This window comes from Scyliorhinus torazame, chromosome 12 (assembly GCF_047496885.1).
Source record: "Scyliorhinus torazame isolate Kashiwa2021f chromosome 12, sScyTor2.1, whole genome shotgun sequence".
In the NCBI taxonomy this organism is placed as follows: Eukaryota; Metazoa; Chordata; class Chondrichthyes; order Carcharhiniformes; family Scyliorhinidae; genus Scyliorhinus; species Scyliorhinus torazame.
In genome coordinates this window covers 62,413,232-62,439,618 of record NC_092718.1, presented here as the reverse complement: position 1 = coordinate 62,439,618, position 26,387 = coordinate 62,413,232, and the positions used below count along the sequence as shown (strand labels likewise).

At 44.5% G+C, this 26,387-nt stretch overlaps 1 protein-coding gene across 8 annotated transcripts in view; it reads left to right on the top strand.

Moving 5' to 3' along the window:
- Positions 1-26,387, top strand: part of arnt2 (aryl-hydrocarbon receptor nuclear translocator 2) — a 503,807-nt gene that overhangs the window by 346,739 nt on the left and 130,681 nt on the right. For all 8 annotated transcript variants that reach the window (XM_072468767.1, XM_072468766.1, XM_072468765.1 and 5 more), the window contains 3 exons: positions 7,900-8,051; positions 23,070-23,145; positions 23,364-23,487. In XM_072468767.1, coding sequence (XP_072324868.1) covers positions 7,900-8,051; positions 23,070-23,145; positions 23,364-23,487 — 352 coding nt within the window. The remainder of the gene's footprint in view (positions 1-7,899; positions 8,052-23,069; positions 23,146-23,363; positions 23,488-26,387) is intronic.

The following is a 26,387-nucleotide window of genomic DNA, read 5'->3' as shown; positions in this document are numbered from 1 at the left end:
AAAATGCTTGAATTTCTTTAAGTAAACCAGTAGATTTTATATATATTTTTTGACCACGTACATTTTCCATCCATCTCATGAGCAGGTAATACTTGGGTAGAGGAATAATGTCTTTTTGTCAACCTATTTCACAACTGGGAACTTAACCTACGGGGGGGGGGAGAGATGAAGTAACACGAGGGAAGCAGAAGTATTTTATTTTAGGTTAGACAGACAGTTTCCATTTGACTGAGATGGGCATTCTTCTTTTCCTATTGTAGGTGCATGTGATTTATTCTTGCATTTCATTTCAGTGAAAGTGAACCGTTCATTATGTAACATGTGCGGACAGTGTGAGCAGCACAATGGCACAGTGGTTAGCATTGCTGCCTGACAGCTCCAGGGACCCGGGCTCAATTCCGGCCTTGGGTGACTGTGAAGTTTACACTTTCTCCCCGTGTCTGCGTGAGTTTCCTCCGGGTGATCTGGTTCCCTCCCAGTCCAAAGATGTGCAGGTTAGGTGGATTGGCCATGATAAATTGTCCCTTAGTGTCCAAAGGTTAGGTGGAGTTCCTGGGTTGCTGCGATAGGGTGAAGGTATGGGCTTAAGTAGGGTGCCCTTTCAGGGGCCGGTGTAGACTCGATGGGCCATATGGCCTCCTTCTGCACTGTAAATTCTGTGATGCATCCAGAGGTTTTTCTGCATTTTATTATTGTGAGCGTGCATCTTAAAATTTTCCTGAGCACCCCCTCCCATTAATTACAGTACATCATGCTTAGCTCAGAGAGCCACATTGTAGATCGATGTTTGTTTTTGCTGGGATCACAATGTCAAAAGAGTAACACAATGTTTATGAATGTGATTTTAGCCTGTTATTTTATAGAGAGAATATACTCTTTTGTCCCAAGCCAATAAAATTGTTTTTGCTCTCCCAACTGCTGCTGGTTATTATGATTTGATAATGTATCATTAAAGTTAGGCTATTGAAACTTTTGCAAATCTGCTTTTGAACCTGTAGAGGTTTCCATACCAGGAGGGATAATGACATGAGCTGAGTGGGAAACTTAGACCTTTTGTATTGTTTATTCGGGCCAAGAATAATATGGGAACTGTATCATCAGTTCCAGGGCTTGTTTTATCTGCCGTGTAATCGGAAGCTCTAGATCTGGTTACTTGGAAGAGTTTGGTTTCCTTTGTGGCTCTGCGATAGGGTGTGGCACAGGTTGCTGTTGATAGAAGGGTGTTGGTTATTGACCTGAAAAATAAAGCTTTTTCAAGGGTTTAATCACAAATGTCAAAAGCACAGCCCAACTTAGTTGTGTAATCCATCTGGGAATAGTAAGTATTTGAGTCAGATGGATAAGACAGTTGGATGTGAAATCTACTTATATGGATCTGGTTTGGGTGAGTACTTTTTATGTATAAACATCATTTTCAAATTCCCCTGCGCCTGCTCCAGTCTTCATGAGCTCTATGTCCCAACCTGCACCATCACTGATCTACTGAGTTTCCCTGCTCCCCTGTGCCATTACAGAGAGCCTTGACTCTCGCTCTGTGATTGCTTGACATTCATTAGCTCCCAATCTGGCACGGTTTTGATTTTAAAATTTACTTCTTTGTAAATTTTCAAATCCCTTCCTGCTTTTGCCTCTCATCCTCTCTGTAACCTCCTTCAGTCCTGCCACACCTGCCAAAATCTCAGCACTCATCTAATTCCACCCTTTTACACATTGTCAGCTTTCATTGCTCCACTGTTGGTGGCCGTGCCTTCAACTGCTTAGGCCCTAAACTCTGGAATTTCCTCCTTAAACCCCTCCATCTCTCTACCCCTCACTCTTCTCCGAAGATAAACCTTAAAGCTAACCTCTTTGTCAAAGCCTTTGTGTATTGGTCCTAATCCCTTATGTGGCCAGAATTTTATTTGGTAATCCTCTGGTGAAGCATCTTGAGACATTTCATATATTGATATTTTTAATTGAATAAATTCAGATCAAGTATATACAGGTGGAGGACATTGATTGGATAATTGCTTGAGCGCATATGAAGAGACAGTTTTGGACACTGATGTGGGAGTTGAGATTGGATTAGTTTCTGGCTGCCTACTTCACCAACTGACAATCAGGTTTTTAACATTGTAGCAAGGAATTATTGCCTAAAGTGAAGGTTGGAAATGAAGAAAAAAATTCAGACAGAAGATCTGAGTAGCTTTTGTGAAGAATGGCTGAAGTGTAAATTGTCAGGGTATGATTACCCATCCCGATGTTTTCAAAGTCCTGAGATCAGTGGAACAATGAGTGAATGTGTGGCCATGGGTTACATCCCCACCAAAGATATGGGACCAGAATCTACACCTTTGGAACATGCATGTCACAGAGGAAGAAAGACTGTAGTTAAATAAATTAAGCATGTTTAGCAGGTTGGCATATGGCATGTATTCTGTGTATATTTCATGCTTTTTCTAACCAACCTTCTACTTCACTTCTCACACTATGGTTATCTAGCTGTAAAGGAACCCTCGAGTCTATCTTTCTGAAAGCACTGCCTTTGGTGGAGGATGGTTTGAAAGATTCTACAAGGCTCCAGTGAGAGTCCCTGGTGGACAATTAGATCAGTGGCTGGATTTTCACAAACAGGCTGGAACGGAGATGGGTAAGCTGAAAAGCTGTCACCACTCCTGTGGCCAGGAACCCACCTCCGTTTCCAGTCAATTTTGTCAAGGGTAGGGGGTTGCATGGGTCTGAAAAGGTAAGTCAAGGACTTGTTAAAAGTTCAACTCTTTTGGAATCTTCCCTGGACTGCTGGCGTTCAGCAGTTGCAGGCAGACAAGGACCATGTTGGGGGTGAGTCAGGAGGTGATAAAAGTTCAAAAGGTAAGTGTTCATGTTTTTAATAGGTTAAAGAGCTAAACTCTTTGAAGTAAAAGTTACAGCAGCCCAGCACGGGTCAGGAGAGAAACCAGCATTAAGAACCCAGCCAGTTCAGGGGGTTGTCACCCTCCTGGCAACACATGGATGTTAGGGCAATGGAAAAGGCTGTTTGCACTTCATCTGAGCATCAGAAAAACTACAGCTGCAATGTCAGACATCAAAGACATTGGAGATGAGGAACAGCGGGCTCCAGTGAAGGGCAGATCACCAGGCATCAGGAAAGAGATGGGACATGCAGGAGACAGCAACGTGAACACAGGATCTAAGGATACCTTGACCTTGAGCACATTGAGGCCCTGGAATGGCACAGCTTATCAGGGGAGAAACTGGGTAAGAGAGAGAGGAGGAAGAATTGGAGTCAGGGAGATGATACTGAGCAGAGTGGCTGCTGCTTCATGGCGAAGTGACCTTCTGCCACCCTCTGGGAAAAGGACCTCCTGGACACACAGGCTTTGGCTCAAATCTCTCCTTCAGGAGAGCTAGAAACCTCAATGATGGCTGCCTGAATCTCTGAAACCCCCCCTTCATTCCTGCGACCATTAGCTTTAATTGAATAGGAAACCTGTCTCCGTATTAATGAAGGGCTTTGCCTGTGAAAATCTGGAATGACTCAGTTTCCCACCAGAGGTGGGTTTCTGACACAAAAATAGACTTGGCTCCTGTTTCCCACCTCCGTGCAAAAATCAGACACCTGATGCCTTTAACGGTTATCATGGGTGATTATTTGCTTCTCGTGGAACTCCGAAAGATAGGATTTCCTGTCATTAAAAATAAACTTCTGGCCTAAGTTTCAACATGGCTCTTTTACCGATATTTGAATCGGTTCATACACCAATTGCAATATTTATGTTAAGTCGTAGAAGGTTCTCTCAAGGTTGTCTGCAACATTGATTGTTATTGTCTAACTGAATCCATATGTATATGGAGCAATGCTCCGGTTTTCATAGTTCCTGAGTCACAAAGTTTGCTAACGTAGTTATTCTGCCAGATGGCATTCCTTCCATAGTGGAATGTGATTAAATCATTTGTTGCTCGTGTACATAATTGAGTAATTTTTAAGATCATCTTTCCAACTATTCATTTGAGCTAGTTGCATGATGCTGTAATATTGCAACACTCATTTTGAAGGCAGGCACAGTGAATTCCTTAACTATTTTTTCAGGCCTTAGGTTTAGGATGTGTGTACTATCTTTCTAGTACATCCTGAATTAATGAGGTGCTACTCCTTGTTCGCTGAACTGATAATCCATTAATGTATGAAACTTCCTTTATTCTTTGTGTTGGTAACTGGTCTAATTTTGATAGATGCATCTTGGGATTCTCTGTATTCCAGTTGGTTTTTGCTCATCTGTGGCATGACAGCTTGTGTATGTTGACAGGGTATTATTTCAGAGATAAAATTATTACATGTGTTGCTACTGAAGAAAAGTTAATGTCATAAATTATAGAAGCAATCTGTGAAGTTTTCCAAGTACTCTGTGATCGGCCTGCTTGTCTGATATCCATTCCTGGATGAGCCATTAACATTGGGAAGGCAGAAGCGATTGTCTTTGTCCCACTTCACAAACTCTGTTTCCTCAGCAATGATTTTATTTTCCTCCTCCGTCACTCTTCCTAACTATTTGCAATCTTGGTTTCCTATTTGACCTGGAGTTTGGCATCCAACCCATTCCTTTTCCATTACAAAGACTTTCCACCTCCATTGTTTGCCTTGGCCTCTGCCCACATGACGCTGAAACCCTTGGTTTCATTTCTTTGTTTATTACACTAAAACACCATTGGATTCTTTTTGCATTAAAGGTGCTATGTAAATGCAAGTTATTGTTGTTAGCTATGTATTATATTAATTTAGGAGTGGTAAATAGCGCAACAAAGGGAAGTCAAGTTCTTCCTGATGTCTCAACAAAATTGGCCCATGAGAGATGGACCATATAAAGGAGTTCATCATTCAGTTCTTATTCTGGTCGGGTCTGCCTTGTCCTTCCCGCCGTGGGACCGGAAATTCCACCAGAAGTCGAAGGACAAAGTCAAGAAAAGGTGGAGGGGTGGCTCTGTTAATTAAAGATGATATTAACATAACAGGGACAACCAAAGTTCAGGAAACCACGATGTAGAAGCGGTTTAGGTAGAGATGAGGAACGATAAGAGCATGAAATCGCTTTTGGGAGTGGTGTACAGGTCACCTAAAGGTAATCATATGGTAGGCTGGGGTATCAAAGAAGAAGTAGTGTGAGCTTGTCAGAAAGGTATGGCAATTATCATGGGAGATTTTTATTAAAATATAGACTGGAACAACCCAACAGGCAAAGATAGCATAGATGACAAATTCATAGAATGTTTTTTGGGTAATTTCTTAGATCAGCACATTCTGGAGCTAAGCAGGGAACGGGAACTTAACCAGGACAAATGCATTTTGGTAGATCCAATTCAGTTGGGAGCTATAAAATAAATGGCAGAACCATCAGAAGCATAGACACACACATAGATCTGGGCATGTAGGTCCAAAGATCCTTAAAAATGGCAGCACCAATGGAAATGGTGGTAATGAAAGCAGATGGCATGCTCGCCTTCATCGGACGGGGCACCGAGTATAAAAGTTTGCAAATCATGTTACAGTTATATAGAACGTTCGTTAGACCACATTTTGGAATACTGTGTCCAATTCTGGTCACCACACTACCAGAAGGATGTAGAGGCTTTGGAGAGAGTACAGAAAAGGTTTACCAGAATGTTGCCTGGTTATGGAGGGTATTAGTTATGAGGAGAGATTGAATAAACTGGGATTGTTTTCCCCAGAGAGATGGAAGCTGAGGGGTGACCTGATAAAACTTTAGAAAATTATGAGGGGTATAGGTAGGGAGAACAGTTGGAGGCTTTTTCCCAGGGTGGAAATGACAACTACTAGGGAGCACAAGTTCAAGGTGAGGGGGGAAAGATTCAGTGGAGATGTGCGGGGCAAGTTTTTTTACAGAGGTGGCCAAAGGGCCTGTTCCTGTGCTGTACTGCTCTTTGTTCTTTGTTTGTTTGAATACAGGAAACTGATACAGCAAAAGACGGAAGATTCGGTGGTGGCCAAGGTTTGAGATGGACAAAACATTAACTGCAGATTCCAATACAAAGATAGGGTTACTGATTAGCATTCAGAAGATGGTCATACTTTTAGATGATTAGTGGACCTGAGATGGCGACTGTAGATGTTCAAACCCAAGAAATGCATAAGGAATGGTTAATCGGTGTTATTGGTATGGTTCCAAGTATTATGCAATGCATTGCCTTAAGTGAAAGAATTAAGTTTTTAAAATAATGCATGAAGCAGAGAATCCTGAGACTGAAAATGATGATGGGGACTGCCATGAAGGAATTGTGGTGTTTACTGAGAGTTTGAATCCAGTGAGTATTTTGATGGCTGATTCATCCAACTGTGCCGTTTTAGATAGTGGTTGCACTTCCACAGTATGTGGGGTGAACTGACTTAACTGCTACCTGGAGTCTCTTGATGAGAAGTTCAAGGGGTATGAAAGCTCTATGTGCTTCAGGTTTGGCCTGAGAGACAGCTTCACATGTTCCTTTGTACTTGCCTGCATTTTTGATGAGAGAATATATTTTTCCCTCGTGCGAGTTGGTTAGTTAGTCAACTCGCCAGTGATAAACTGTCTTGTAAGCCTGTTTCCTGGTAAGTTACTTTGTTGAAGATTAATGTCTTCCCACAATGAAGATTGCTCCCTCTCGCAAGAGGTTATCTTTGAAGATGAGGTTAGCCACTGACTCACTTGCTATGATTTCCATTACATAACATTGCATTTTTCTTCGAACCATATCAGGATTACCCCCAGCTCGTGCTGTAACGTGATGAGGAAGCTCATTTCTTGCTTCCTAAGGGGTTCATCAGTGATTTTATGGCTTAACTTATTTCAGCCAGGAGTCTTGCTATTGCTGATCAGAAAGCCCCAGTGAACCATAATTGAATGACAGATAATGGACTGATATCACCAGTTTCTCCAAAGCTGTACGCTTGAAAAAAAATATTGGAACTGGAAACGATATCAATAACACCATTGTTTCAGATCAGAGTCACAAATAGTGAGAGAGACTCTAGTCTATCCAGCTGGTCGCACACAATAGTTACAAAACCAGATTTTAAAACCCAGGGGAACATTTGGAAATTTTCCAAATGTACTTAGAACTCCACTAGTTGATTAAAATTATTCCAGCCCTAATAATTCCCTGAAATGTCTAATTATTTTATCACACCCCAGGCAGAAACGGGTCCAACTCTCACTTTCCATGAGTTGTGATGTGGACTGGGGTGGACACAGTAAGAAGTCTTACAACACCAGGTTAAAGTCCAACAGGTTTGTTTCGAATCACTAGCTTTCGGAGGGCAGCTTCTTCATCAGGCAACTCAACTGATGAAGGAGTTGCGCTCCGGAAGCAGGTGATTTGAAAAAACCTGTTGGACTTTAAGCTGATGTTGTAAGACTTCGTACTGTTTGCATGAGTTGGCAACCTGTTCCTTAGGTCTGCTATCCTCCAGAAGAAGAATCATTCCCTGATATCTTTTCCGAGATTGGACTTGTGCACTTATAAGTGTAACCCCCGCTTAACCCTAACCTATTTAATCGGAACAAGCTGCCAACTGGAACACTAATCCTTTCAACATCTTATAAACCTCATTCAGATCACCTCCAAGTCCACATTTACCTGAATTGTAGTGATCTGGTTCTGTGAGCCTGTCTTGATAACTAAAGTGTTTTGTTCTGGGTATTAGTGTCCACTCCATTGCCTCTTTTCCAAAGCCTCAAAATCACCCACCATTGGCGAGGACCAAAACAAGACACAGTATTTCAACTGAAGCCTAAACAAGGTTGTTTGTGTATGAGGAAAGTCCAGTTCATCAAGTCACAAATTCATATGATAAATCCTCCAATAGTTTCATGTTCGTTAATCTTAGAATAAACTGAATGTATCTAATAATCGTTTTCATTTCTCAAGGTTGTGAAATTGAAAGGGCAGGTTCTGTCAGTGATGTACCGTTTCCGAACAAAAAGCAGGGAGTGGTTATGGATAAGGACCAGCAGTTTTACTTTCCAGAATCCCTACTCAGATGAAATTGAATATATTATCTGCACGAATACCAATGTAAAGTAAGTGTCTGTATTAAATAGTATGTTCACCTATCATGATGCCAAGTTGGTAGCATAAAGTGAATTAAAATGTATAGAATACACTTAAAATTCATTGAAATATACGGTGAACCAACAGTGGACGCCGCTTGTAAGGCTTTCCCTTACCTATTTGATTTTCAAGAACATTTGTGTGGAGTGTTGCTGTATGTTAAAGACACACATGGTGCAAGACTCTCCCCGGGCAATCTAGAACAGGGCAAGTAATTGTGTATCTCATTAATCAATCAGATTGAAAGATTGAATTCAATGTCCAATCAAATAAATAAAATAGAGAAGAGAAAGAAAGATAGGAGAGAGTTTGAGAGTCGAAGAAAAAGTAAAAATGTATGCAGTTTATTTTTGTTAAATTTCCAGCAATTTCATCTGAAAGAATGCAATTCCACATTTCTGTCCACACAAGGGAGCCCAGGGTGGCACCCCCTGCGGGGAAGGGCCATGGCAGCACAGCTCATTTGAAGGGGGCCATTGTGGCACACCTTTGTGATCGGTACAAACAAGTGGTTTATTTTGTCTGCTCCATTGTGCACTAAAATGTCAGGCTACTTCAAGAGAATTTTGAAAGTGCGTTCTCAGCTGCAAAGGTTCAAAGTGCTCAGTGAAATGCCAAAATATCCCCACACTTTGTATGTTTTAAGTAGTGCCTTTGTAATTGATTTCTGCTATTTCTGTAAGAGACAGTTACCGTCGTAAGCTAAATTGTGGGGACTATGAAATATCCCATCTCAAGCTGGAATGTACTGTATTTCACACTGTTTTTAACAAGCCTGTTCCTGTCAGCGTTCTTTGGAAACTTAAATGCATACTTACTACATTATATCATAGATTAATAAAAGATGAATGATCATGGGAATGATTAAATAGTACCCATGAAATAGCCAATGGCTCAGGCTTCAACCGTGACAGTAACCATGATTGCCTGCCTATACTGCTTTCCAAGTGCTGCTCATTCATTTTTCCCAGGTCATTGTTTGATCATCATCGTATGTGCACCTTGGTCAAGTACAGTGTACCATTGTCATTATGCAATCATGCTCCCCCTTGTAGCCACCTGGGTTGGCCACTTCCCGACTTAAAATGGAGAACCGCAAAGACTAAAGGGAAATTCAGCCAGCACAGGCAAAAACGAGCAAGTGCAGAAATCCTGTGTATTGGAACTTGCAAAAACCAGACAGCACTGAAACCAGCAGCCATCTGCATAGTAATGAGCGATTCCCAGGCACAATTGATATACTTCAGGTGAATAAGGCCAAGCCAGACTCCTCGGCCAAGACAAAGGAAGGCCAACGGACATTTAGGGACCGCCCAGCGATCAGGGAACAACTCCAGTATTGGAGAAATCGATCCAAGTGATCGGAACGCAGTCCAATCATTTGGAACCAGGTACGGGGTCCGCCTCGAAGGGCGGGAAGCCCCTGGGGACTATAAAGTAGAGCCCCCAAGTTCAAATCGGTCTTCTTGGCAGGGTCACTCAGCAGCGAATCAACCCTTGAGAGTGAACTGCCCAGCTGCCGCACCAACCAAGTAAGTCTCCAGTCAACGCTCGCTACGAGATAGGCGCTCCCAGCTACAAGTCCACACCAGCTTTTGAATCCTGCAGACTCAGGACCTGAACGAAAGGCCATTTGTTCCCCTGACCTGGTGGGCCAATTCCGAAGCTAATTATAGGCCTTTTAGTGATAGAAATAGTCTAGAAAGTAGAGTTATATGCATAAGTAGTGACTTACTGTATATAATAAATGTGTTTTGATTTGAATCTTACTAATTGGTGTGTTGAGTTATTGATCAGTACTTGAACTTGAACCTCGTGACGGTATCATAAAGATACCTGGCAACTCTAGAGCAAAGGTTAAACAAACAGAGCAAATTACGAATTAAGAGCCAATCAAAAGTTAGCAACACCCTCCCTGCCACTCACCCATACTTGCAGAAGGACAGAGCAAATAATATGGTCTTTCCATTGGGGTGCCCCTGATTTATATAATTACTTTCCAAATATATACTTTATTCATAACATTTATAAAAGTACATTACATAATAGTTCAAGTTTGACATTGCATAAAGCGCAATGCCGATCAGTTTCTTTCAATACATTACATGAGGTACCTCCTTACACTTGCCATTACAGGTTGTACAATGAGCTTTCATGACGTACGTTCTCTGGTACATAGAGTCCGAAGGGTTTTACAGTTTCCACCCTCTTGTATTCTGTGGCAACAGGGCAGTAGCTTTCCCCATTGAGCCTTTCCAGTAGCTGCCACAAACCTCAGCACATAGTCCTGGACCTCGGACTGTGCCAGTCTGCCACATTCAGCCATCGATAGCTCATTACTCGGAAAGAGCAGCATGTTTCAGGCAGACCAGATGTGTGTTTTTTCACAAAGTTGATGGCTCTCCTGCAGCAGTTGATGGTTATTTTGGTGTGCATAGAACACAGACTCCAGCATTACAGAGCACTCAGGATGAACCTTGACAAAAACCAGTGCATCTCTTTCCAGTCCTGCTTCGCAAAGGCACATCCTGGATGGAGGTAGGTGCTGGTCTCTTCCCCAACACTGGAGCAGCAGAGGCAGTCGGCTATGGAGCAAGGCTCCAGGGTAGAGACAGTTGCACTCTGTTGGCTGCTCTGCATTTGCACTTTTTCTCCAGCTTTCTATTGTAGTGTAGGCAAATGGTTGTTATAGCAAATTTTGATAAAGTTTCCATTGGCAAAATTAGCACAGAAATTAAAATACATTTTGGTATGTTGTTGCTCAAGTGCAATCCAGGAAATTATGGACCATAGAGAATGAAATAATCTGAATTTAGTTTTACTCGTCACCAAGGCTTCTTGCAGTTTGCTTAAGTCTGAGGTGAGGGTAGTGGTGGAATGGGATCGGTGAGAAGGGTGCAGCGGTGTGGGAAAGGTGCAGTGATTTTTGATAACGTACCGATGACCTGGGGTGAGGTAGAGCTGGTGTACTTACCATATATGTGTAAGCTGAACCTCTGCGAAAATATGATTGAGTGGTAGCATGCCGTTGAGGAGCTGGTGGGGACCAAGTAAGATCCTTTGGGCACACAAAAGTGTTGGGGCAAGAATGCCAGCATAGTCTCCATTGTCCTGCCCATCTACCTTTTGTCAATGAAAGTTTGGAGGAAAGCTCAGTTTAACATTTTTTGCCTCTACCAAATTAGGGGCTGATTCCATTGGTTTGAACTTTCACTCTCTACTGAGACACTTTAACACAGTAAGCTCATGCTGTCCATGCTTCTCCTTATGGTCCTCCATTTTACGCAACTCCTTTCTCGCCTCCAGTGCCCATGTATGCAATTCATTCTTATTTATGCTTCTCCTTTCACTTTGACATTGGCTCTCATTTCCATTTCATTCTGCATCTATATGCACGGTATTACATTTTTAATCATTGCAGACTAATGAAATGCTAACTGGCCTATCTGGTTTGCGAATGACATTTCTCTTTTTTTTCTATCCGTTGGGATGTGGGCATCGTTGGCTGGGAAACCATATATTGCCCACTCCGAGTTGCCCTTGAACTGACTGGCTGCTGGGCCATTTCAGAGGGCAGTTATGAGTCAACCACATTGTTGTGGATCTGGAGTCACATGTAGGGAGCAGATAAGGCTGGAAGATTTTCTTCTCTAATGAGCAATAGTGAACCATATGGATTTTTACGACAATTGACAATGGTTCCCTGAGATTTAATTCCAGATTTTTATTTATTGAATTCAAATTTCACAATGTGCTCTCATGGAAATTCAAAGCTGTTTCCCTGGAGCATTACCCTGGATTACTAGTTCAGTGATGATATCACAGCGCCATCCCCTCTCCCACAAATAAATACAGATATGCATTGTTTTTATATTAAACAAGCTGATAATAGTTCCAAAAGGGGGCAATATTCCTTATGAGTTGAAATCGCCATTATTTTCCTTTTATCGTACAGAATGCATGATCTGGAGATTAACAAGTATTCAATCATAAATTATGTACTGCAAGTTATATCTTCTGTCTATTTGCGTAAGTCATGATTTGAAAAGATTAAAAAAAGATTAGGGAAATAATTCTCCACAGTCGGTAGCGTAGTTCCCTATACGGGGCGAAATTTGTGTTAGGAAAGAAACAACATCTAGGGTATAGTGCTTTCACTTCCTCCTTTTGCTCAGCAGGAAGCACTCAATTGCTTCTGTTGTGGTCAGGAGCTGTCAATCATAACTAGATGTTTTTAAACATTGCTGTTGGATTCACATCAAACTACTTCAGATGCATCCAAGCATGAAGGGAAATTTTAAAAAATCAATCTGGATACATGGCTATTTGAAAGCTGTCAATTACAGCCAACTCATAGCGTTATTCTTTGAAAGTGAATAAAAGTCTTGCAGATCAACGTGCCTGAGGGGGCTGAAAGCCTTGCGATGTGGTTTTGGCTTTCTATGAAGAACCGGCTGCTGCTTTCTAGGCATCTGTCTGAGCAGCAGATGTAAGGGACAGGTGAGTGAAAAACAGTTAATTATTTCACTGTTTCTGCCTGGGATTGCTGTTTAACTTCCAGGCAGGGTCGATTGATGGAGGTGGATGGGGGGGGGGGGGGGCGGCTGTACAGGTGGTGAGTGACCAAGCAATTCCCATTTAGGAGGGGAGGGGGCCAGCTACCGGATCTTGCTATCGTGCCGCCTAATCAAAATGGTGGGATTCGGAACAAAATCCCTTGCGCTCCCTGCCATGCAATAAATTTGCATGGATGGTGAGAGTGAATCGCTTCTGGGCGCCGTTCCTAACGCCACACAAACAAGAAGCCATTCAACTCTGACGGGTGAACATAGCCTCCCAACTCGAGAATCAAGCCCCCGCGGGGTTTGTTGATGCGAACTGTGCTTGTCTTCTACATTAATTCACTATATTTTATGACTTAGAGTTCATCAGTATTCATGTCAGCCCAGTTCCGAAAGTTAGAATGATCTCTTAGGGGGAAAAGAACAAGTCTTGATATCTGATCACAGTTAATGATCCAGGCTTGAGCTGTATCTCAAGGATTGATGGCACAGCCACTGAAACAAAATACAACATTTATGAACATATATGTCTCGATGTTCTGTTGTACAATATTGTCATAACATGTCCTCACGTGCTACTTTGTTGCTGTGATGTTTTGTGGTCAAGTTACAACAAAATACTTTCCTTATGGTGTAATCACCCACTATGTGTCCTCGAATTGTTTTGTGAAAAAGTGATCTTTGTGACCATGACCTTTCAAAATTTATTTGAAATATGGCAGTAGTTTGTGTAAGAATGCGAACAGCTCATAAACAACACACTGTTATGGTTTTTCGTTTTTGTAGTCCCTTTGACCTTAATTTGTTTAATTTTATATGGAGAAAAATATTAATGGTTTTTACAAGTTATCCTTGGGATATCTTGTTGGATACCACCATGGTAAGATCAATAATGACAACTCATTCCATCCTTGACAACAAAACTCCCTGGTACACATGGCTTGGTCATAAATTTAATTTATTCCTTCTAAACCTTTGGGAATTATGTTTTGTTTTTAATGTTTAATCAGAACATTACATAATTATTTATTTTAAATGCTGTTAGAGCAGTCAATATTTTTTTGGCTCCTGCACCAGGTGACTAATAGCACTAAATCAGGTCATCACTGCATGTCTTTTGCAACATTTTGACAGAATGGAACTTCAAAATGCATCATTGGAATGTTACCATTCAGTACATGTGGTTTAGTGTTTTCAAGGTCACTATGATGGGATTATTTTAATTGATCAATTAAATTTGTGACTCAAAGTGGATCAACATTTTAGCTTGAGTCAGTATTTGGGGTTCTTTCAAATTGTGTCAGCAATGAAATGGAAAATGTCTGTATTTCAACATCAATTTTTTTTTACAAGAAAATTAATAGGCGTTTCATGCCTTTTGCTTCTGGCTACTTTGAGATGTGGAGTGTGGCACTCAGCCTCTTTACTTCTTGTCAAAGCCTCAAAGGTGTCTCTCAAGGCTTCTGCTTCTCAGTCAGGGCTGAACTGGAGGCCTGCAGGGATAGACCTCAGACCTGTAAGTCTAAGATTGGGCTAGTTCCATGGTGCTGTATTGAGAGCATTTTGTTGTTTCTAGATGGTGAACATTGTGGGCCAGAGGAAACTTGTCTTTGCTGCCCATACCCGGAGTGCACCAAGTCCTGTTCACCCATCACCACTTGTGTTCTTTGATCTACATTTTAAAACATTTCTTCATGGCGTTGCTTCTTCCTATTACTGTAATAAAGAGAGAGAATCGTAGAATCACCACAGACAGAAGCAGGCCATTTAGCCCATCGAGTCCGCACTAACCATCTGAAAGAGCATTCTATTGCAGGTCCACTCCCGTGTAATGTCCTGCAACCCTACAACTTTTCATGAACTCTGCATTCCTCCGATTCTAGCCACTTGTGCATCCTTGATTTGCTTCACCTCTCTGCTGAAGGCCATGTCTTCAGTTATCAGGCCCCAAACTATAGAATTCCCTCCCAACCTCTCTCCACTTCTTTACCTTGCTTTCCTTCTCTTGGGTGCTTCTTCTACCTGTGTCTTTCACCTGTGCTACTATCTCTTTGTGTGATTTGGTGTGAAAATGTCTGATAACATTCCTGAAAGCACTTTGAGCTGTTTTACAATATTAAAAACGCTGCATAAAGGTACGTTTGTGTGCCCAATCTCTCTTTACTTTTCTCTGATATAATTTTCTTTTATTACTCTGCAATTTTTTTCTCTCTTTATCATTCTTTTGTATTCCTGCTACACTCGCCAAGTCTCTGTTTTTATATCTTTAAGACTTTCACTGCTTTTGGTCATTGTTATTCCAGCAGTTTCTGCCTACTGTGTCGACTTCCTTCAATTCAATTTCCTGCAATAATCTTTATCAATGGGGTCAGAGCCAAAGCAGCTGGGAGGAAGAAAGCGGGTAAGCCAAACCAGGACAAAATGCTGTGGAAGGCAGAAAGTGTCAGGACAGGGAGGAACTGAATTATAAGCATGCATAGTGCCTTACGTTCTATACATAGAATCTACAGCGCAGAAGCAGGCTATTCAACCTAACCGGTCCATGCTTCATTTATGATCCATTTGAGCCTCCTCACATCTTTCCTCATCTAACTCTATCAGCATAATCTTCTAATCTCTTTCTCCGCCCATATGCTCATCTATTCATCACTAAGTGCATCTATACCATTGACCTCTACTCCCTGGTAAAGAAATTTCTTCTGAATTCCCTACTTGATTTCTTGCTGGCTATCCACCAGTAGCTTTGTTTTCTTTCTGCCCCCCTTCTCATCCCCCGCCCCCTCTCCAAGTGGAAATAGATTCTTGATGTCAACCCTTATGAAACCCTTTCAGAGATCTATAGGAGGTCACCCCTCAGATTTCTCTTTTAAAGAGAAAAGAAACACTGACTTTCATCTGTTCATCCATTCCTAATATATAGAACCTCATATTTCTATATCCTTGTAAATCTTTTTGTACTTTAATGCCCCAATACCCCTTTTATGATACGGCATCCAGGAATGTGCACAGTACTGCAAGTGTAGTCCAACGAAGATTTGATACAAGTCCAGCATAAATTTGCTACTTTTATGTAGTTCTTCGTATCTCTTTTGCAATGTTATTAAGCAATAAGAAGGGAACAGTAAGGAAAATTTAGAGATGGGAAGAAAAATATTCAAACATAACATAAATATTTGCATCTGAAAAGTATGATGCCAGATTCCTGCCCGTTTGAGATCACATGAAAGGGACAATGCTGGTTCTCTGCCACTCTGAGTTTCGGATCTTTCAACCAATTTGAAACCATACCCTGTACCCTGGACTGTGTGATTATCGAATCATATAAGCCCTGACTTTGCAGTAATGATGATGGCAAAATTGTCAGTGTTCAGCATCATTGCTCCTCCTCTGAAACTGACGGCAACTTCTAGAGTCCATTCGATGCAGAAATCCAGAAGTTGCACTCAGTGGGTAGAATCTTCCTGGAGACCGCCAATTAAGAGGTTACCTCTCGGTTCACTTTCCAATCAAAGTTGGTGGGCAGGATTCTGAAGTTGCAGATCCAACTATGAGAGCAGCACCTTCTTCAGGCACCCTGTGAAGAGGTATTCAATTTAATAAAATAATCAGCTGTAACGCCACAGGACGTCCCTGCATAAGATGGCCTGCTGATAGCTGATAGCCTGGATGGGCTGCGTGTGTAGGTGGCCTTGCCCATGCCAGCCACTGTCACATGCCTCCAGGCACCTGCCATGCTTAATCCTCATTGGTGGGCCTACAAGCTGCCAAGAAGACCCCTGCTGCATTCCCAGTCGGCCTACAAATGGGCTGTTAATTATACGGTTTGGCTACCTGCTGCTGATGATGCACCTCAGGAAGATGACCTACAGGTGGGAATGTATCGACCCACTGACACCAAGTTTTGTGATTTTCCACTAGGTCGCACCTTTAAAATCTACCCACAGTAGATTTCACTCAGTAAATCTGTACTTCTCCAGAGGGTGCACTGCTCAGACTGCAGTTAGTTGGAAATCACTGAACTGGTGACAAATTCCACTCCTACACTCATTTTACTGTAAAAACCCATTTAAAAAGTTTCACCTTATTGAAGGAGGTATAACTGGATTTTTAATGGTGAACAAGTTCATTGTTACTGCTAAACACTCTGGTCCAATAATTTCATGTTTCATTTTCTCAACTGTATTTAAAAAAATCCATATTTTTAAAATATTGTTTTCTTGAGACTTCCAGTGATGGGGATGTGTTGAGGATGCAGGAAAGGTGGCTCTCCTCCTGGAAATGTTGCACTTTTAGCCCCGAAATAGACCACTACACCTGCCAACACCCCCTCCCCCAACCTCCTCCAAGATCGCTACAGCTACCAAGGCATGCCCGCAAATCATTCTCAGAGCCAAAGAGATGGCAGGATCAGCAAGAGTCTGGAAAGGATGAACGAGACGATGTCGAGCACGCAAAGTGAGATGGAGCCAGTCACAGCCAAACAGGTCAGGTTGCCGACGCACATGCCGGACTATCTGCCGATAAGCCAGTAGATGGAGCTCCAGTGTGCACAGAGACATCATCGAACTTGAGACGATGGCAACGGTGAAAGCAGCAGTCCCGGACGCCCTGGCCCCCTTCAAGGTGGCGCTGGAAAAGACGGAGAAATGGCTGGAGGCGCAGAAAGCGACAATCAGGGAGCTAGAGAAAGCAGCGACCGGATCACCTCATTGAAGATGGAAATGGCAAGGTTGGTCGTGGCCCAAAATACACTTAAAGGGAAGGTCGAGGATTGTGGGCCTACCAGAGGATATTGAGGGCAGGAATCCCACCGGGTACGTGGCCCAGATGCTGGGTTAGCTGGTCAGGGGCGGAGAACTTCCCCAAACCCTAGAGATAAACAGAGCCCACGCGTCATTCTGGCTGAGGCCCAAACAGGAGAGCAGCTATGGGCCATCATTGCAAAGCTGCAACGATACCAGAACAGGGAAAAGATCCTGAGTTGGGCAAGACACACAGTCCTGTAGTGGGAGGGACACTTGGACAGTTATCCGTGTGTACCAAGACAATGGGCAAACCTGACCAAGCGCCGGACTGAATTCAACACAGCCATGGCAGCCCTATATAAAAACAAGGTGCAATTTGGGGGCTGTACCCGGCTAAGCTCTGGGTACCTTTCCAGGGAAAGGATTATTACTTCACCGCACTGGCTAAAGTGGACAAATTTGTGCGCAGGCACAGACTGGGAAGGCAGCAGCAGCAGTGAATACAAACTTTTTAAAAAGATCAATCGTGCGGGAGAGAACTGTCTCGTTTTCAGTGTCAGGAGCCCCAGGAGGGAGGAGGGGGGGGTGAGAGCGGTAAGGTGCAGAAATGGAGGAGGAGGGGAAGGGAGGAACACAACGGATAGGGGAAAGTGAAGGTTATTCCTGGTGCGGTGGGGGAAGAAGGGGGGAAAGACTGGGGTGTGAGTGATGGAGGCATACAGGGGTGCAGGGAGGTGGGAGACATGGAGAGGAATTGGGGAAGAGGTGAGTAGAATACTGGCTACGACAGGTTGTACATGGCAACAGCAGAAACAAGAGGACCAAGAACAGCCATCTTGGATGGCCCCTGGACAAAGGGGAACCCTGGACTGCAGGGACACAGCTGCAAGATAAGTATGGTTTGCCCCACAGGAGGGAGGGAACCAGAACCCTCCCACCCCGCCAGGTGGCAGAATCGCCGGGGTGCCGCGCAAATCGCGCCATGCTGCCCCAACCCCCGCACGCGATTCTCCCCCCCCCCCCCCCCGAAACCAGCGGCGTGCGAATTGCGACGGGCCGCTCGGAGAATCGCCGCAAACGCGAGCAGCGATTCTGCGGCCAGGATGGGCCGAACGGCCGCGCGTAAACTGCCAAGTCCCGCCGGCGCCGTCCACACCTGGTCGCTGCCGGCGGGTACTCGTCGCGAAGGCTTGGGGGGGGGGGGGGGCTCCGTTCCCGGGGGGGCCTCCGATGGAGTCTGGCCCGCGATCGGGGCTCACCGATCGGCGGGCCGCCCCCCCCAATCCGGGCCTACTTCCTTGTGCGACCTGCCCCAGAACCCCAGCGCCAAGTTGGTGAGGGGCCGGAGCACTCCGCGAGGTTACCGCGCATGCGTCAGTTGGCATGGGCGCCACTGCGCATGTCATCGTTGGGGCCGGCGCAACTTTGCATGCGCAGATCCCGTGGTGCCCAGTTCGCGCCGGGATCTGCGGCTGGAGTGTCGCAAACCACTCCAGCGCCGTGCTGGCCCCCTGTAGGGACCAGAATTCGACGTGGGAGCGGCCTGTTCACGCCGTCGTAAAACGCGACGGTGTGGACACTCTGCCGCATAATCGGAGAATCCCACCCCAGAGTCTTCACCCACCTGAAAAGTCTGAGGGTTGATGTTATCTTCCTCCAAGAGACGCACCTGAGGGAAAAGAACCAATTAAGGGCAAGAAAGAGCTGGGTGGGGCAGACTGCCAATCATGCCATGGGACGAGGGCTAGGAGTGTGGCCATACTGTTCAACAAGAGGACAGCTTTCATGGTGATGAAGCCGGTTACGGATCCAGGTATGTCATGGTTAGTGGTATCCTGAAAGGGGCACCAGTGGTACTCGTAAACGTGTACACTCCCAACTGGGACGGCGCGGAATTCATAAAGAAAACCATTGCAGAAATCCCCAACATCAACTCCCACCGACTCATTATGGGGGGGGAGGGGTCTTTAACTGTGTTCAGGAGCCACGGGTGGACAAATTCAGCCCCAAATCGGGAAAACATGGCGAGGAGAGTTGAACACCTTCATGGAACAGATCGCAGCAGTGGACTCCTGGAGGTTCACGCACCCAAGGGAGAAGAAGTTCTCCTTCTCCCAGGTCCACAGGGTCTACACTAGGATCCACTTCTTCATGGTGGAGAAAGCGGTGCTTCCAGCGATAGTAATCTCCGGCCACGTTCCACACAATGAGGATGTTAGGTTGCAGATGGGCTGGGCACTGCCCTCCTCGACAATAAGGCATCCTCTGAACTGATATCACAAGCCATCATAGAATCCCTACAGAGAAAGTAGGCCATTTGGCCCAACGAGTCTGCACCGACCTCTGAAAGCACCCTATCTAGGTCCACGCCCCACCCTATCCCCTGAACCCAGTGACACCACCCAACCGTTTGGACACTAAGGGATAATTCAGCATGGCCAATCCGCGTAGCCTGCATATCTTTAGACTGTGGAAACTGGAACACCCAGAGGGAACCCACGCAGACATGGGGAGAAAGTGCAAACTCCACGCAGACTGTCACCCAAGACTGCAATTGAACCGTGGTCCCTGGCACAGTGAAGCAGCAGTGCTAAGCACCAATCAATGGGTACGTTGCCAGCAACCAAAATGGGAAGGTCTCACCTTCCACATTCTGGGAGGCATGAAGGCGGTGATAAGGGGGGAAATTATTGCATACAAGGCACGCAAAGATAGGAAGGAGAGAGAGGATAGGCAACAGCTGGTTGACTGCATTTTGGATCGGCAGTACTCCTCAACCCCAACCATGGAACTACTGGCGAAGAGGAAAAAGCTGCAAATGGAGTTTGGCCAGCTCTCCACTGGGAAAGCAGTGAACCAACTCCACCAGACATGGGGGGCCTTCTATGAGCATGGAGACAAGGTCAGCTGCCTGCTGGCCCATCCAGCTGGAAAGCAGGCAGCCACGAGGGAAATAGCCCAAGTACGGGACAGGAGTGCAAGCCAGTCACAGTGCCAGAACAGCAACCTTCTACTGAGAACTGTACACCTCCGAGTCCCCAGAGGGAGACTCCAAGATGAAGCAGTTCTTCGATGGACTGGACATGCCAGTTGTGGGGGAAGATAGGAAACAGGGCCTGGAAGCACCATTAGAACTTGAGTGATGTCATGGAGAGCATTAACTCCATGCAGGCAAAGAAGGGACTGGGGCCAGATGGATTCCTGGTAGACTTTTATAAAACATTTCCATCACACTAGCCCTGCACCTGCGGGAGATGTTCACAGACTCGCTAGCAAGAGGAACCCTGCCACCAATGCTGGCTTAGGCCTCAATATAGCTGATCCCCAAAAAAGACACACAAAGTCCGATGGAGTACTGATCATACAGACCCATCTCACTCCTTAACACTGACGCAAAGAACCTGGCGAAGGTTCTGGCAAGGCGATTGGAGAACTGCATACCAGAGATAGTCCCGGAAGATCAGACGAGCCAGCTAACAGCGAACATCAGGCGCCTACTGAACGTGATCATGGCCCCATCCAGGGAGAGAACATGTGAAGTGGCTTTCGACAGGGTAGAATGGAGGTACCTCATAGAGGCACTGGAACAGTTTGGGTTTGGGCCAGGGTTCACCTCATGGGTGAAACTACTGTACAGCCCTCCCATGGCGAGCGCACGGACAAACACCATCAGATCTGAATACTTTCCTAACTAAGAGCAAAATCTTCCCTGTGAACCCGCATCGGAGAGGAGCAGAGCTATGGTTCAAACTGGCCCAAACCAAATTCCGCTACCTAGGGATCCAAATAGCCCACGACTGGGCACAAATCCACAGTGGAATCTGACAAGTCTGGTGAAGGAAGTTAAAAAGGATCTGCGGAGGTGGGGCTCACACTCACTTTCCCTTGCAGGTTCCTCTTCCTGTTCAGATCCCTCCCGATCCACATCCCCAAGTACTTTTTCAACATAGTGGATAAGTTAATCATGGCGTTTGGTGAGGGAGAGGGGAGAGCCCGAGGATTAGGAAGAAGGTCCGGCAAAGGAGGAGAAATGTGGCAGGCCTGGCCCTCATGAACTTCCTATTCTACCACTGGGCGGCTACTGCAGAAAGAGTACGAGGCTGGGTGAAGGAACAGGGAGTAGAGTGGGTGAGAACGAAGGAGAGTTCTTGTGCAGGGATACCCTCTGAGCACTAGCCACAGCCGCACTTCCATCCCCCTTGGCCAAATACTCAAAACGTCCAGTGGTAGTGGCCATGCTCTGAACGTGGAATCAAATGAGACAGCACTTCAGACTAACCAAAATGTCCACCTTGGTCCCCATCTGCAATAATCACAGGTTCACTCCTGCAATAGGATGCCTCAAAAGGTGGAGACAGGATGAGGGTACACTGATGATTAGGGACATGTACACGGACGGTAGAGTAGCAACCCTGGGGGAACTCACAGAGAAGTTCCAGCTCCCGAGGGGTAATGACCTAAGTCACATAGAGATCAAAATCTTCCACCGCAAGGAACCAACAACGTACCCCCAGATTCCAGGACAGCCACTGCTTGAAAGACTACTGAACACGGGAAAGCTAATGTAAGGGAACGTGTGGACATGTATGGACAACTGATAGAAGAGGTACACTCTGCCCTGGATGAGACAAAGAAAAAGTGGGAGGAAGAACTTGGCAGGGAGTAAGGGGAGGATTCTGGATCGAAGCACTGCACAGGGCAAACTTTACCTTCAGGTGCGCAGGGTTGAGCCGAACGTAACTAAAGGTGGTGCACAGGCCAACGGCCATTCAATGAGAAGAGCATGTCAGGAGCAGCACCAGGAAGGTCTGAAATTGAGATGCCATCCTGTCAAAACTACAGTTTAGGGCTACATGCATAAAAAGTTATTCAGTGGCATTACCATAGTCGAATCGCCTACCATTCCCTGGCATTGACCAGAAACTTAACAGGGCCAGATACATAATTACTGGGGCTACAAGAGCATGTCAAAGGTTGGGTATGCTGCGGCAAATATTTCACCTGCTGATTCAGAACACCTTTCTACCACCTAAGAGACATGGGTGTGATGCAATACTTTGCAATTAGTTGAATGAGTACAGCTCCAACAGCATTCAAGAAGCTCAATGTCATCCAGGACAAAACCGCCTACTTGATCAGCATGCCATTCACCGCTTTAAACATTCACTTGCTCCACCACAGGGGCACAGTGGCAGCAGTGTGTGTCATCTGCATGATGCACTGTTGTAACTCCATAAGACTATAAAACATCGGAGCAGAATTAGGCTATTTGGCTGAAATGTTCTCTCCTGTCTTCTTCCCATAACCCCTGATCCCCTTATTAATCATCAAGCTTCCTTTAACACCCCCTTCCAAACCTGGGACCTTCACAATCTGGAACAAGGGAACTGCATATTCTCTCACCTCTCCTGTGATAAATTTTCACAAAACTGTTGTGGAATTCAAATTTGAGGCTAGAAATAAAAGCAGAAAGTAATAATTTAATTGTGGGCTGGTTTGTTATTATTGTTGCAGCTGTTTGGGGGGGGGGGGGGGGGGGGGAAATCAGTAAGTGGAAGTGATGGTGTTTCCTGCTGTGTGAACGGGGGCAGAGCCAGTTCTGCTTTCTGTAGTACAAGTAATTTAAATGAATGCTGTCATGGTTTGTTTTTTCCCCATTGTGCTATGTTCTGTGTTGCAGGCAACTCCAGCAGCAACAACAAGCTGAGCTTGAAGTTGGTCCAAGAGAAGGTCTACCTTCCTATGACCCTTCTCAGGTAATGCATACAAAGAAATTATATTTTCACAAGCAATACTTCAAAGCTGGCCTAGCCCATGGAATCACATTGTATATTTACCTACAGGATATGCGGTTATACAATTCAAAATGTTAAATACACAAGTAGAAAACATGTCTGCTAGTTAGATCAAAGCCTGCACTCTCCAGAAACAATTGATGGTTATAATATGTTTCATGTCACTGTTTATTTAAAAGGTCTCTGTTCCAACTGTATCTGCTGGTGTCCAAGATCATGGGAAGCCAATTGACAAAACTGACCCGCTGTTCTCACAAGACAGAGACCCCAGGTTCACAGATATCTACACGGGTATTTCACCTGGTAAGTAGCATTCTGAACTTGTGTCAGTGACAGCCACAAATGTTTAACAGCCCCAAACCTGCAACCTCAGAACAGGACTGATTGGAACTTCATTTTTATTTTAACCCCCTCTCCCAACTTGTTTTTACTTTTCTAAAGGAATACTCTTCAAAATGAGCTGCTTAAAAAGCAGACAAAAGATCGTTTTCAACGTTTCAAACTTAAAATTATTAAACTCTGTGTTTAAAACTTTGGTATTTGTAAAACAATAATTGTTGGAGATTGCATTGTTCAAGTTCGTTTTTCAGACGTATGCTTAGTATGACTTAAATTAGATCAATGAATTTCAGTTGTGTCTTCAAATAAAGCCAAGATAATAACAATTAAGGAGGACTTAATTAAAGTCTGTTAAATTCATTGAGGAACAAAAAAAAATCAGTTTTTCAAACTAAACTGCTGCTGTTGCAGGTTAAGTGTAACCCTGAATATAGCTTAGCCCTGTATTTGTGTTTATTTGCTCATGAATCAGGAAGACTTGTCCCCTAGTAGTAGCTGAAAAATCACTGACAGCGATTCTGCAGCTGGTTTTGACAATTCTTGGAAAAGCAGCTCTAGTCTCTCCAGTCTTGTGTTTATGTTTTTGTCTGTTGCTGGCAGTAATTTTAATGGCTGTCGCTAAAAGAACAGAAGATGTGTAAATCACAGTCTCACAATACCGCCATTTTCATATCGGCGTAAAGCAGTTGCATAAGTGTTAATATAACTTGGAGGGCTGGTTGCCAAAGATAGCCAGAGGTATGAAGGGAAGTCAAAACAAAACATAAGACATAGGAGCAGAATTAGGCCACTCGGCCCATCGGGTCTGCTCCGCCATTCAATCATGGCTGATATTTTCTCATCCCCATTCTCCTGCCTTCTCCCCATAACCCCTGATCCCCTTATTAATCAAGAATCTATCTATCTCTGTCTTAAAGACACTCAGTGATTTGGCCTCCACAACTTTCTGTGGCAAAGAGTTCCACAGATTCACCACCCTCTGGCTGAAGAAATTCCTCCTCATCTGTTTTAAATTATTGTCCCTTTAGTCTGAGATTGTGTCCTCTGCTAGTTTTGCCTACAAGTGGAAACATCTTCTCCATGTCCACTCTATCCAGTACTCACAGTATCCTGTAAGTTTCAATAAGATCCCCCCTCATCCTTCTAAACTCCAACGAGTACAGACCCAGAGTCCTCAACCGTTCCTCATACGACAAGTTCTTCATTCCAGGGATCATTCTTGTGAACCTCCTCTGGACCCTTTCCAAGGCCAGCTCATCCTTCCTTAGATACGGGCCCAAAACTGCTCCCAATACTCCAAATGGGGTCTGACCAGAGCCTTCGGCAGCCTCAGAAGTACATCCCTGATCTTGTATTCTAGCCCTCTTGACATGAATGCTAACATTTCATTTGCCTTCCTAACTGCCGACTGAACCTGCACGTTAACCTTAAGAGAATCGTGAACAAGGACTCCCAAGTCCCTTTTTGCTTCTGATTTCCTAAGCATTTTCCCATTTAGAAAATAATTTATGCCTAAATTCCTCCTTCCAAAGTGCATAACCTCACACTTTTCCACATTGTATTTCATTTGCCACTTCACTGCCCACTCTCCTATCTTGTCCAAATCCTTCTGCAGCCCCCTTGCGTCCTCAATACTACCTGTCCCTCTACAGACCTTTGTATCATCTGCAAACTTAGCAACACTGCCTTCAGTTCCTTCTTCCAGATCATTAATGTATATTGTGAAAAGTTGTGGACCCAGCACAGACCCCTGAGGCACCCCACTAGTCACCGGCTGCCATCCTGAAAAAGATCCCTTTATCCCCACTCTCTGCCTTCTTCCAGTCAGCCAATCCTCTATCCATGCCAGGATCTTACCCTTAACACCATGGGCTCTTAACTTATTTTAACAGTCTCCTATGCGGCACCTTGTCAAAGACTTTCTGGAAATCTAAATAAATCACGTCCACTGTTTCTCCTTTGTCTAACTTCCTTGTTACCTCCTCAAAGAACTCAACCAGATTTGTCAGACATGACCTCCCTTTGTCAAAGACATGCTGATTCAGTCCTATTTTACCATGCACTTCCAAGTACTTCGCGATCTCATCTTTAATAATACTCTAAAATCTTACCAATAATCGAAGTCAGGCTAACCGGCCTATAATTTCCCGTCTTCTGCCTCCCTCCCTTCTGAAACAGTGGTATTACATTAGCCACTTTCCAGTCCTCTGGGACCCTTCCTGCCTCCAGTGATTCCTGAAAGATCACCACCAATGCCTCCACAATTTCCTCAGCTTTCTCTTTTAGGACCCTGGGGTGTAGTCCATCCGGTCCAGGTGACTTATCCACCTTCAGACATTTCAGTTTCACCAGAACCTTCTCCTTAGTGATGGCCACTGCACTCACCTCTGTCCCCTGATTCTCCTGGAGCTCTGGCATCCCACTGGTGTTTTCCACCGTGAAGACTGATGCAAAGTAACTATTCAGTTTGTCTGCCATTTCTTTGTTTCCTATTATTACTTCTCCAGCCATGTTTTCCGGTGGTCCAATGTCTATTTTTGCTCAGACCATAAGACATAGGAGCGGAAGTAAGGCCATTCGGCCCATCGAGTCCACTCCACCATTCAATCATGGCTGATTTCAACTCCATTTACCCGCTCTCTCTCCATAGCCCTTAATTCTTCGAGAAATCAAGAATTTATCAACTTCTGTCTTAAAGACACTCAACATCCTGGCCTCCACCGCCCTCTGTGGCAATGAATTCCGCAGACCCACCACTCTGGCTGAAGAAATTTCCCCTCATCTTTGTTCTAAAGTGACTCTTTTATTCTAAGGCTGTGCCCCCGGGTCCTAGTCTCCCCTACTAATGGAAACAACTTCCCTAC